A 13,395-nucleotide genomic window follows, 5' to 3' on the forward strand; every position below is an offset into this window, starting at 1 on the left:
ATGGAGCAACTTGTGCCTTTCCACAGACCACAGAGTGCCTGAACACCAATTGTTTCTCCTGCTTTGGGTGAGAGATAATAACCTTATATTGTGAGGTTCACGTTGGATATTAGGAAAGGTTTATTCTCAGAAAGAGTAGCACATCTCTGTCAAAAGCCCACAAAGAGAGGAGGACGAGCGGCTCAACACCCTGCACCACAACACTATCACCACACAGCGCCGCCCTGAGCTAGCCACCCCCAGCTGCAAACCCCGCCCCCGCGGCTGCGCAGGCGCAGTGAGAAGGCGCAGCGCGCAGCCCCGCCCCTTGACGCACCGTGAGCCCTGCGGCTTTCCGTAGCGGCAGCCACCATGGCGGCGCAGAAGATCAATGAGGCCCTGGAGCATATCGCGAAAGCGGAGAAATAGTGAGTGAGGATGGGGCTGAGCCATGGGGTTGGCAGGGAGAAACGGGCGAGGCGGCGGTCACCTCGGCGATCGGGCCGCCGAGCACCCAGGGCCCCTGTTCTGCCCGCCGGGCTGGTGCGGGCCGAGTGCCGTTGGAGCTGTAGGCTGCCTGTGATCTCTCCCCCTCCCCCGTGGCAGTGAGCTCCGTGAGCTGGGCGGGAAAGGGAAGGCAGTGGGGGACGTGGCCTGTCTGAGGCGGGGTTTTGCGGATCTGTTAGTGTTTAGATGGCCTCGGGCACCTGGGTGGCTGCTTTGCTTAAGAGGACCTGACGTCTGCGTGTGGCAGTTGGCAGGCAGCCTCGAGCTAGAGGGTCCCAAATACAAAGTGAGGCTGCTTCAGAATAACAAAGGTGCCAGGTGTCTTCCTCGTGTTACCTAAACAGAATGCCTTTGGGTGGAATTCATTTTAAGCTTATCCTGGAAAGCGTTTGAAATAAAACAGGCAGCGTGTGAACAGCATGCAGCTTTAAGGCTTGTGTGTTTTATCACAGTACCTTTCAGACTTTCCATAATGCAAAGCAATGCAATAGGAAAGGTTGCCTTAGACCTGTGTGCTGTGGCTTTTTACCTAACTAAGATGATAGTAACCAATATGCAGTGTATGTGAAATCACTTTTCCAAACTAAGCATGTAACGCATCTGAAGCGTCTGCCTGTAATAATGGTCTCTAAAGTTGCAGTTTTGTATATATGTGTATTATTACTTTTTTTAATGAGGAAAGCCTATTACTGAGATGACTCACATATTTCGTGGAATCTCAGAATGGCTTGCATTGGAAGGCACCTCAAAGCCCACTCAGTTCCACCCTTGCTGTGGGCAGGACTGCCCCCCACCAGCTCAACTGCCTGGGGCCCTGTATTTATGTGTGGCAGCAGTTAGTGTCATAAGCTGCTGCAGATATATCTGGACAAATCCTTGAGGCTTTATGTTTGTAGGTAACCTCTTTCAATTGTGTGCAGAGGGGAGAGTCTGACAGTTCTCAGGTGGAAGTGCTTTTCTTTTGTTGACTTAACAATGTTGTTAATGTTAATGTGTTGAAGATCTGATCTCATGATGGTCCTTGGGGGCTGAAGTAGGAGCATGTTACTGCAGGGCATGTAACTGTGGGAGATCATTGCAGTGCTTTGTACAAGTCCAGTCAATGCTGCCATTTATTTTTGCAGTTATGATTTTACCGTGATATTGGCACAGGGATAATTGCTCTCTTTCAGAGGGCATCTGAAGTTTTAAAACTATATGAAGTGCTTTAAAGGTAAAATGTAAGTGTTCCTAATTGTTAATAGTCCTTTCTTCTTGCATTATAGCTTGAAAACTGGATTCTTAAAATGGAAACCAGATTATGACAGTGCAGCTACTGAATATGGAAAGGCAGGTATGTGTGACTTGACTATAAATATGGGTACATGTTTTATGGTTTCAGAATACTTTTTAAGATTAATCCCCAGTGGTATTGTACTTAGTTTTAGTATGTTACTGTGTAAGTACAACTGTTGTGAAGACTACAGAAGAAAATAAATGTTCTTGGTAGCACTGTAAAATCTCAAGTTGTACTTGGAGGTCAATACCAGTTGCAAAAAAATTGCTTGTTCTTTTAAAGCTTAAAACTTCTGTATTGGATCTTACTACATATCACAACAATAAAGCTTTCCTCTTTTCTTTTGCCAACCCCCCAAAACAACAGAATTTTAGCTATTCTTAAAACGTTACTTTTTAACTATTGTTTGAATTGCCTGAACTAAAAGAGTTTCAGTAAGGTAGAGGTATTGTTAGTTTGTGGTATTTACTTTTGTGGACATAGTAAGATTTCTTCCCCGCTGCAGGTGGCACACTTAATATAAAATTCTGATTTTTTTTTTCTTGTAAACATTTTTTTTCTTTCTGTTAATAGTAATATATGCATACATGTCCTTTTTTTTCCCTTTGGCTTCCCACAGCTAGACATTCCTACTCATTTGTTTAACTGTGAATGAAAAAAATAAAGAAGTTTGAATAACAACTGAAGCATTTACAATTTGAAATTTATTTTCAATTCTGCTTCAATATCCTTTGTGCCCTGAATTGGTTATGTTGATAGAGTTATTACTGGTTTGTTTTGTCAGTGGTGTACTTCTTTTGCTGCCCTACTGCTTTTGTACTAACTCTACTGACTACTGAATCATAGAACAATAGGGGTTGGAAAGGTCCTCTGGGCATCACCCAGGCCAACTCCTGCTTAAAGCAGTTTCTTACAGTAGGTTGCACAGGAAAAAGTGTCCAGATTGGTTTTGAATATCTCTGAATGAGGAGCCTCCACAGCCTCTCCAGGCAGCCTGATCCACTGTTTTGTCAGCCTTGAAATACAGAAGTTTTTTCTCATGTTCTGATGGGACTTCTGTGTTCCTGTTTGTGCCTGTTGCCTCTTGTCCTATCACTGGACACCATGGAGGTGGCTAGTGAAGTTAACTCTGTCATGGGATTTTCTGGCTACAGTTTAGCCAGTCATTCAGTTTCTCTAAAGAGCCTGTTTGAATCTCTGGGTGATTGAATACTTTAGCAGATGTGGTTTAAAAAAAACAAAACAATGTAAGTGAGAACTTCATTTGGTTTCTTGCAGCTGTTGCCTTTAAGAATGCCAAGCAGTTTGACCAAGCAAGGGAAGCCTGTTTACGAGAAGCTGAAGCACATGAAAACAACAAAGCGTATCTTTTCATTTTGTCTTTCTTCCCAAGAAGTTATTTGCTACTTAGAATGGGGTGATGGGTAGAAAATATTTTTAGTATCTTTGCTCATAGTGTCAGTCTAGAAAGGTTCTCTTTTAGAAGACTTTGTGTGCTGTGAATGGGAAAACTAAAGAACTCTTGATTAGAAAATCTGTTTTGAATAATATAGAGCCATTTGAGTTAGAAGGGGCCCTTAAAGGTCATCCAGTCCAACTCCCTTGTAATGAACAGGGACACCAGCAGCTACATCAGGTTGCTCATAGCCCCATCGAGCCTGACTTTGAGTGTCTCCATGGATGGGGCGTCCACCACATTTCTGTACAACCTGTTCCAATGCCTTACCACCCTTATTGTGGGAAAACATCTTCCTTGTATCCAATCTGAATCTCCCTCCGTTTAGTTTGAAACTATTTTCCCTCATCCTAATGCAACAAATGCTAAAGAGTCTGTCCCCTTCCTTCTTACAGCCCCCCTTTTGATATAGAAAGGCTGCTATCAGGTCTCCCCAGAGCCTTCTCTCCTCCAGGCTGAACAGCCCCAGCTGTCTCAGCCTGTCCTTATAGGAGAGGTGTTCCATTTCTGGGATCATTTTTGTAGCTGTACTCTGTGCACACTCCAACAGGTCTGTGCTGAGGACTCCACCTCTGGATGCAGTTGTCCAGGTGAGGTCTCACTGGTGCAGAGTACAGGTACCTGAAATTCCTGGGTACTGCATCATAAATTTATATAAACATTTTAAAATATCTCTAAATGGATAGTATTAACTAAATGCAGTGCTGGCATTATTACAATGCTTGTGGCAACGTTAGGTAACCAGGGACCATATTCTAATGAATGTGCATTTTTACAACAGTACGTGTGCAGTTATACTTTTAGTATTTTGCATTTATCCTGCCCTTAGATGCTACTTCTTGTTTATTATTTTGCCTGAAAATTTAGTTCTGTTTGCATTTCTGAGATTCCTTGCTTTGAAATACTTAAGTAAGATTTCATACACTTATTTATTTATTTATTTATTGTATTATGGCATTTGTCCTTGACCTGACACTGTTACCTCCAGTCTCTTCCATGCTGCCAAGTAAGTATGGATGCACTGAGTAATCTGAAGGGTTTTTTTTTTTTAACTTACAGTACACTAATACTCTAGTAAATGATGCTGATAAAGTGATCTCACCATTTCAAAATCAGTGTAATGAAAGTGTGGTCAAGGGAAGACTGAAAACCTACAATGGCTCTCTGAAAAAATTAGGATTTTGCCAGTCTTTAATAGCTTTTCATAACAAGTGCTTTTTCCTGGGTAAACTTTTAAGTTCAATGTTCTGCACTGTTTTGCTTGTTAAGAAATGTAAATAAAGATACTTCATGTGAGTGATGAGAAATAATCCAAATATGCCCTGTGGGGAATATATTTTTGTTTTTATTATTTTATAATATATTTTTATACTTATTTTATTTTTATTTTAGATTTTTATTTGGGAGAGTAGTAATTGTGCAGTTGTAATACTTCATTTATGGAAGATAATCATACACATGTATTGTCTCATTAAATTAGAGCACTTGAAACCTCTTCAGTTTAAATATTAACAGTGAAGTGATAGCTGATATGGGTTAACTTCTGCTGTGTAGTTACAGCTTACTGAAATACATAGTATCTAAATTATAATTTTTTCTCTGCAGAGCTTATGAACAAGCTGGCATGATGCTAAAGGTATTTTCATTTACTAGTTCCTATTTTTAAGTTCTCTTTTACATTTTGCAGATATATGCAGGCAGATGATATAAGGTAGTGATGTTCTTCTGTTGGCTTACAGTCCCCACCATTACCCTCATGTAGTTTAAGGAAACTGTGCTTTTAATTGGGAGCATTTTTTGGTTTTCTTTTGAAGAAGAAAAGATGAGGGCTTCATGTCAGAGGGTAACTAAAGGAGTGGTACTTCTGCTCTAAAGTACCAAATTCTTGCCTTATGTGGGGAAATAACGAATTACTACTTAGATGAGCAGTGGATTGAAGCAAGAGAAATAACATCTTATTCTAGCTCTGTTGTAGTGTTTTCACAATTGACCAAATATTGATTATTTTTTTGTTTACTGATACCAGTAATAGAACAATTCTGAAAAGAGGAATGGGAGAATAAAGGTATCTCACTGAAAGGGGATTATGTTGATGTTTTAATTTCTGAAAGAAAAATAAGTGTCTGGCAGTTTGGAGTTGCAGTGTGAGAAGACAGTCTTGTTTTGCCTGTTTGCTCCAGCAGTATTTGTTTCATAGGATGGTAATATTAACATTTTTGCTTGAGGCGTTTATGTGAAAGAAAGATTTCTACTTATTTGACTTAGGGAATTTTATATGTCACTAGAATCCTTAATTGCATGTTGCTGAGATGCTCTCTAGCTGCTAGTTAAATGAGATTTTAATGATGAAAAGATTTAAATTTAAGATTGAAAAACTGATTTTTTTTGTTTCTAGTTAAATCACAGTCTACAGTACCAGACTCGCTGTTAAACTTGTTCTTCTCAAATGTGTGATCATACAAGCACACATTTCTGTACTATTGTGTTTTCTGTCATTTTTTCTTAGAAGCTGAAATGCCATATGGTTTAACATCATACATATGGTGTTACATTTGTTTCATGAGCACAGTTTCTGACTGCAGTGTCCCTCTGACTGTCTCTGTGCAGGAGATGCAGAGACTCCCTGAAGCTGTTCAGCTGATTGAGAAAGCCAGCATGATGTACCTGGAGAATGGGACACCAGATACAGCAGCCATTGCACTGGAACGGGCTGGGAAGTAAGCTTGTAGTAGTGGTGGCTAGGATGAATGTGGGATGTAGGTATCTCCTTGCTTTTCTTCCTGGCTCTTTGATCCTTTCATCTGAGAAACTACTTATGTTTATTACAGATTAATAGAAAATGTGAGCCCAGAGAAAGCTGTACAGCTGTATCAGCAAGCAGCATCGGTGTTTGAAGTAAGCTTTACTTTTTTTTCCCTTTCACCAGCAGATAATTTTGCCATCTCAGAAAGTAAATCATCTTGAATGAATTGATGTTTAGAGCTAGCCATAAAGCTAACAAAATGTCTAACGCTGGCTTCTAAGTTGTGTTTGTTGTAGGTAGGAGTCAGTTGTTTTCTCATTTTGAGACTTGACCAAATGTGAATTCTGTATGTTGTCAGATTTTTCTGCCCCTTGTTGGGCAGTCGAGGGAGGGGATGTGACTGCTGAGTAGTCCCATGGCTTAAAGCAGTTTGAAATCCTTGAAGGCACTAGAAGTAGAGTTTGTTTAAAATTCAGCCTGCCTCATGAGCCATCTAATTACTGCCCTTGACATAATTCCCTACACTCATTTGTTACATAGTACTGGATTAGTAAGTTTGCACTGATGTTCCTTTGCTCTCCAGATCCATATAGAAGCTGACTGTGGGACTCTGGTGTGATAAAACTCTTTGTGTTTCCATTGAGTGAACTGTTGGTATAGCAGAACAGTTATTCTTAGTTACAGACAACATAGTTAGGTTGAGGCTTAAGGGTCTTAATCCTATACAAATGAAACATGAATGTGTAAATTCTTTCTTTGCTTTTCTCTAGAATGAAGAACGCTTACGGCAAGCATTAGAAATGTTAGGGAAGGCATCGAGACTTCTAGTCCGAGGGCGCAGGTATCACTTATAGATTTCTTTTTACATATAGTTGAATCTGTTCAGATGGCAATTTCATTGCTCTTTTTCTTTGTTGCTGGGTTTGTATACCGTTGTTTCTGTCCCTCTTTGAGACACACTTCAAAATAAGATAAAGTTTCTGTGGGATGTAACACTGCCATATCCAGGAATCGCCTATTTTTTGTTCTGAGATGGAAGAATGTGAGCTGTAGGACTTTGTTTCCTCTCTGTTTGTTAAAACAGCTTTATAGGACATACATCAGTTTCACTAGTTGCAAAAGAAGTTATGGAATTTTTTTTCCTGGCACTTATTTGTAGAAAGTACTCTGAAATCTTTCATAGCTGTGGAACATAAAACAAGGAAATTGATCTGAGGAAAGAAATCTGTTAGCAGTGATCTGATCCCATACTGAGTATGTGCCTTGGATTCACCATGGCATCTCATTTGATGTGTTAATTTCTGTCACCAGGCCTGATCTGTGGTTCAGTTTAGACTTGTTTTACTAAAGCAAGTTCATTTATGAAATTGTCTGCATCTGTTTGACTGCTTTCAAGAAACTTATTATGCCATGATAATTAGAAAAATAAGTTTATAAAGTAATGCCAAAATCTTTCAATGGAAGAGCAAGTCAGAACATGTGATATTCGTGGTTCATAAGTTCATAAGTTCATAAGGTTGGAAAGGACCTATAAGATCATCTAGTCCAACCATCCTCCTATCACTATCTCTACCCAACTACTAAATTAAGTCCTTTAGCACCTCATCTAAACGCTTCTTGAACAGCGCTAGGGATGGTGCCTCAACCACCTCCCTAGGCAGGCCATTCCAGTGCCTGACCACTCTTTCAGAAAAGAAATGCTTCCTGAGGTCTAATCTAAATCTTCCCTGGCGCAACTTGTGGCCATTCCCTCTCGTCCTGTCATTACTTATCAGGGAGAAGAGGCCTACCCCCTCCTCACCACAACCCCCCTTCAGGAAGTGGTAGAGTGCAATAAGGTCTCCTCTGAGCCTCCTCTTCTCCAGACTAAACAATCCCAGCTCCCTCAGCCGCTCCTCATAAGACTTGTGCTCCAGGCCCCTCACCAGTTTTGTTGCCCTTCTCTGAACACGCTCCAGGGCCTCAATGTCCTTCTTGTAGTGAGGGGCCCAAAACTGAACACAGTACTCGAGGTGCGGCCGTACCAGAGCTGAGTACAGGGGGATGATCACCTCCCTGCTCCTGCTGGTTGCTCTGCTCTGTTCTAATTCATGCGGTGTTGTTCATTTCTAGAAATGTAATGTAGTGGTTAAAAGGGATTTTCAAGCTAGAAAATAGTTACTATGATTTACATTGGTGCTCACTGAATATTGGACTTACAGTAACCTCATGACATACAGGAATCTACTATTGTGTGTTACGAGGAATATACCTTGTATGATGTGAAAAGCTGGGTTTGTCTGAATTAATGCCAGAGATGATGTTGGCCTGCATGTATGCAAAAGGGATTGCCAACCTTATATATACCTGCTGTTAATAAGATCTGCTGCTGATTTTACTTATGTTGCTTTTTATTGAGGAAAACTCACATGTGTATTAAACAGCTCATTATGAGCGTTGGGTTCATTATGCTTGTTTCCTGGCACTGATACTCCTTGTTTTTCTTCTAATTTAGATTGGATGAGGCTGCGTTGTCTCTTCAAAAGGAAAAAAGTATTTATAAGGAAATTGAAAACTATCCAACGTGCTATAAGGTAAAAATCTAAATGATGATTTCTGGTATGATATTTCAAGATTTTCTGAGTTAACATAAGGTAGTGGCTGAATTCTGTCTGACAACACGTACCTCTTGATTCAGGGATAAGTTTCTTGCAAGATAACAAGAATGTGTGATTGTTAATGCTTCTTTAACCTCTTGTTTTTCACTACTATAATGTTGATAGGATACCATTACCTGTGGGAGCTATCAAAAACACTGAACTATACTGATTTCTGGATGAGCTTTCAAATTAATTTGAATAAGCCCAATTTTCTGTTCTGGAATGTGAATTAATTTATTTTGAAATTGGAAGGGTGAGAATCATGGACTTTTTGTATTGTTTTTTTTCTTAATAGGATTGTCTTCTGGTCTTCATTTACCTTGATGTTACTTATTCCGGAGTCTTAGTAGAAATAGTTAGAGTCCTAAGTAAGAATTTTTGATTGTCTATTTTGACTTTGTAAGCAACATGACTTATGTAGCAAACTGCACAAGAAAGAAGCATGACCAAGTTTGGTGCAGCAGTTCATTACAATGTTAGAGGAGATAATTATTTCATACTAGCAGAGGATCTGGCTTATACTTTTGTCATAGTGTGGTTCTGACTCTCATTCAATTTTAGAATCAAATTATCATTCTACTTCTATGTTGTTGTTGTTTTTCTCCCTGTGTTTCTTATTTGTTTTCTTTAGAAAACTATTGCTCAAGTTTTAGTCCATCTTCACAGAAATGATTATGTTGCTGCAGAAAGATGTGTGAGGGAAAGCTATAGGTAAGTCTGCCTAATATTTTATAATTTTAAGCTGAGTGTTTCATTAACATAGATTGTTTGTGAAAGACCAGTGGAAACCTTCTCTGTCAGTAAGTTTTAAGCTCTAAGTCTGTTAACTTAAAGTAATAGCATTGTGTGTTATGTAGTCAGCTGTCATCAGGAATTTTTTTTCACTCTTTGGTAGTAGGTTCAGCAGTAATGACCATGTGGTAATTCCTAATGAACATAAAAGGAAGTTAGTTGTAAAGAAGCACTTCAGTGCAACAGATGAAATGAGGTGGAAGTTAGGAGTTCTTTCTTTTTCTTCCTTATTACAAGCTGAACAGAGTACTGTTGTGGTTAAAATGTACGTCTCTTTCAAACAGAGTGGAAGTGGATTACCCGTTGTAAACAAATGGGATTAAAAATGAGGATTTATGGATGTTCTAACTGATTTATTATGATAATTATTAAAATCTTTTTGTCTTGTTGAAGCCCTTAGAATTTTGGAATTTTAACTTTTCATTATTGTTTGAGGATGGTAATATGGAATGCAGTCTTACTACTCATTAGTAGCATCCTTGTACAGTTATTGGAACTGTGGTTAGATTGAGGAAAAAATCATCTAAAGGTTTGTTAAAGAAAAATGTGTATGATGTGACTTACTGCATTTCTGGTTATGTTGTTCTAGGAGAACATGCTCTTGTCATATATTAGAAGAAAAGCAAGGGTTTGGGGTTTTTTTGCATTTTTTTCTTTAATAGTTGTCTGAACTGAAAGATGATTTTGAAAGTAAGAACTGATCCATTTAAATACAGTGAAATGAAGGAAGTAGTCCTTACACATCCAAGAGGAATTTCTGGTGTCAAATCTAGACTAATGTATAGCCACAAACTCCAGAGGCTTTAATGCAGCAGTGTTTCAGCTTTCATTAGTACTTCAGTAACAAAATACTAAAACATAACATTTTCACTTAAACTATGCTTTAAGTGGAATGACTTGAACATACAGCTAAATTAAATCATTATTTTTAGAAATCGGTTTTTGAAGATCTGTCTTGACGAAATATGACCAAGATGTTTCTTGTATTTGTATTTTATACAGAAACCCACTGCAGATTTTTTTTTCAATATATACATTGGAAGAAGAGCTTATAGACTAGTCAGGAGAAACTGAAAAATTCTAATATTCTCTTTTTTGCTTGACTGATTGTGGTCTAATTCTCAGCAAACTAGTATTGCTGAAAGTTGAAGCTTATGGATATGATTTATGTTCCAGGAAAAAATCAAAGTGGTTGTGTTTTGTGGAGTACTCCATCAGTTTCTCATCAGCTGCCTTCTCTTTTGCTATTAATGACCAACCTATAAAAACAGAACACCTGAGAACTGAGTAGACTGCTGAAATGTCCTAAATGAACTCTTATCCTTCTTCAGTATACCAGGATTTAATGGAAGTGAAGACTGTGCAGCACTAGAGCAACTTCTGGAGGGGTATGATCAGCAAGATCAGGATCAAGTTTCTGAAGTCTGTAACTTGCCGCTCTTCAAATACATGGACAATGATGTAAGTAGGCAATTCTTACAGATTATTTGTAGTTTTGTAAGAGTTTCTGCTTGTTGAATTTGAAGGAGATTTTTGTCAAGTGTAGGAACATAAGGAGAGCAGGATCTTCGGTTTTTTTGTGACTTGCTTAATTGTCTTATCTTCTGCCTGTAAAGTTCACATTTACTGTTTTTTTTTCACTTCCTGCTCTGCACAGTCTCACCCCATTTTTATGTTCTGGTGGTGGGAAGGCTTAGATGAACTAGCAATTTGTTACCAATTTACAGAGTTTAAGTAACTGACCAAGACACAGTTTGTTTTTAATTGGCTCTTCATGGAGACAGAACTTTGTTTTACCTTAGTGATACCAATTTGCTGCATGTAGTGCAGCAAATGCCTATATGCATGTAGCGCATATAATGTTCATGTAATATGCATATAAGCATTACAAAATGATCATGATGGCTTTATTAAATGCTTTTTCAGTGCTTATTTTCTAGTAAACTGTTTATTAGTGAAAGGTTTTATTCATTTTTAAGAAAGAAGTCCATAATTGTTTTAATGATTGCTTTAACTAGTAGACAAAGTATAAGGATGGGAAAGCCATAGAGTAAAACAACTAATTTTAGTTTAGTCACTGAATAGTGAAACCCAAGGTAGTAGTTCTACTTAAAAACACTTGCAAGATTTCTGATATGAACCATACCTAGATAATGTATGCAGAGCTACACATTAAAGACATCCAGGCATTTTTGTTTGTTTTCTGAAAGATTTAATGTCTGAAGTTCTGTGATAATGTAGCCAGATTTTCCTATTGCACTCAGTATCGGTAGAGGTCTCACCAATTTTCAAAGTGTTTTCAGTGGAAAAATAAAATGAATGCTACAGTTATTCTAAGCTTTTTTTATTCTAAGCTGGAAAACATACTCTGAAAGCAGCATCAGTCTATTTTCTGTACTGTTTGTAATAACACAGGAATTAAATTTGTACTTTTATTATTAGTATGCCAAGCTTGGTCTTACCTTGGTGGTCCCAGGAGGTGGAATCAAGAAGAAATCTCCAAACGCTACACAAGACAAAACAAGAGGACCAGCCACAGTGGGCTCTCATGCTGATGAGGAAGAAGATGAATATTCTGGTGGACTGTGCTAGCTGCAGACATATGTTGTCTTAAATATCCAATCTATTTGTCATGTTGAACATATCCAAAGGTACCAGATTTACCAGAGCTTCATTGCAATTGTGGTATGAGAATGCTAATGTTAACTGGGCAGCTTTTGGCTACAAAAAAAGGAGAAAAAGCATGATTATACCTATCATCTTGTAACATCTTTGGATTTCATTTCTTATCTGGTAGGAATGTCTTCAGTGCTTTGTCTTCAGCTGATGGGGGAAAAGGTGGATGGAAATTTTTAGTAAAAGCACAGTTAAAAAAAGACAAAATTCCAAAGAGAAGCACAGGGTATGGAGAATGACACAAAATCTCAAATACTGGATTTCAGTAGCTGACACTTTTATTTTGGTATCAATGATACGTTTGTGGGCTTTTTCCTAAGTTAAATGTAAGGCTATTTGTCTGGATATTCATCTCCTGCTTAACATTATTTAAGGAATACTGGCAGACATATTTTCCACTAGTATAATCACTAAGAGGAGCATTCAGTTAACACAAATATTCCCTACTGTGGAATATATATATATATATTAGTATCCTAAATTTAGCAAGCAATATCCATGTGATTGTAGAAAATGCTAAGCCAAGCTAATATGGAGCAGTTTCACAAGCTTGAATGTCTAGGTGCACACATCTTTCACATTAAGAAAATCATTGATCCTAAATCTTTCAAAATATGTTTCTGTACAGTGTTTATAATGTACACATTAGGAATGGAAGGCGTGGGGAATCTTTATAGTACTGTTTCTGACACGTGTCATAATCAAAAAAGAAACTGGAGGTAGGAGTTAATGTTCATTGAATATAAAGCTCTGGAGACAATGTTTAGCAAAAACTTAGGTGCAGTGTTTCAACAGTATAATGGAGCTTAGTGTTTTAGGTGTTCATTCACTAGTTAATAATCTCATCTGCGAATATTTTCCTGTTTTCAAGGCTTAGAACAGATTTCTACAAATGGCAATCTTCAAACTAGCTGAGAGTTCAGAACAACCATATTTTAGAGCATCTTCTGCATTTTTATTTGATAAGTTGCTGCATGTTCTGCAAATGTTAGTGTTTGCATTCATTTGACCACTTTATGCTTAAGTGTTGACAACCCTAAAAGTTGAATCTACAGTCCTTTTATTCTTTTTTTCAGAAGAAGCTTATCAAAATGTGCACTTAGTTGATGTCCAAAAATCAGTTAGCAGTAGACCATAGTATTGTGTTGATACAGTTTGTACCATGTTAAGGAATTGGGTGTTTTCAGGTGTAACTGTGATGAAGGTAGACTTTGAAGGCTAGCACTCTTTGCTTGATGTGTATAGCACTCAGTGCAATGGGTACACAAGTGACAATGTGATTGCAGGTATGGCTGCTGTTAAAAGTTGTTACTCAATTTAATCCATC

The 13,395-nt window shown here is 38.2% G+C and overlaps 1 protein-coding gene across 1 annotated transcript; it reads left to right on the forward strand.

The window, feature by feature from the left end:
- Window positions 1–317: 317 nt before the first annotated feature.
- Window positions 318–12,347, forward strand: NAPG (NSF attachment protein gamma). Its single transcript, XM_065752085.1, has 12 exons — window positions 318–407; window positions 1,752–1,819; window positions 3,041–3,125; window positions 4,207–4,224; window positions 4,824–4,854; window positions 5,826–5,935; window positions 6,047–6,113; window positions 6,732–6,802; window positions 8,456–8,534; window positions 9,232–9,311; window positions 10,724–10,853; window positions 11,835–12,347. The coding sequence occupies exons 1-12, from the start codon at window positions 352–354 to the stop codon at window positions 11,982–11,984; spliced, it is 945 nt and encodes a 314-aa protein (XP_065608157.1). The 5' UTR covers window positions 318–351; the 3' UTR covers window positions 11,985–12,347.
- The last annotated feature ends 1,048 nt before the right edge of the window (window positions 12,348–13,395 follow it).

This window comes from Cyrtonyx montezumae, unplaced genomic scaffold (assembly GCF_038088225.1).
Source record: "Cyrtonyx montezumae isolate F1298 unplaced genomic scaffold, pur_monq_1.0 scaffold_8, whole genome shotgun sequence".
NCBI classification, from domain to species: Eukaryota; Metazoa; Chordata; class Aves; order Galliformes; family Odontophoridae; genus Cyrtonyx; species Cyrtonyx montezumae.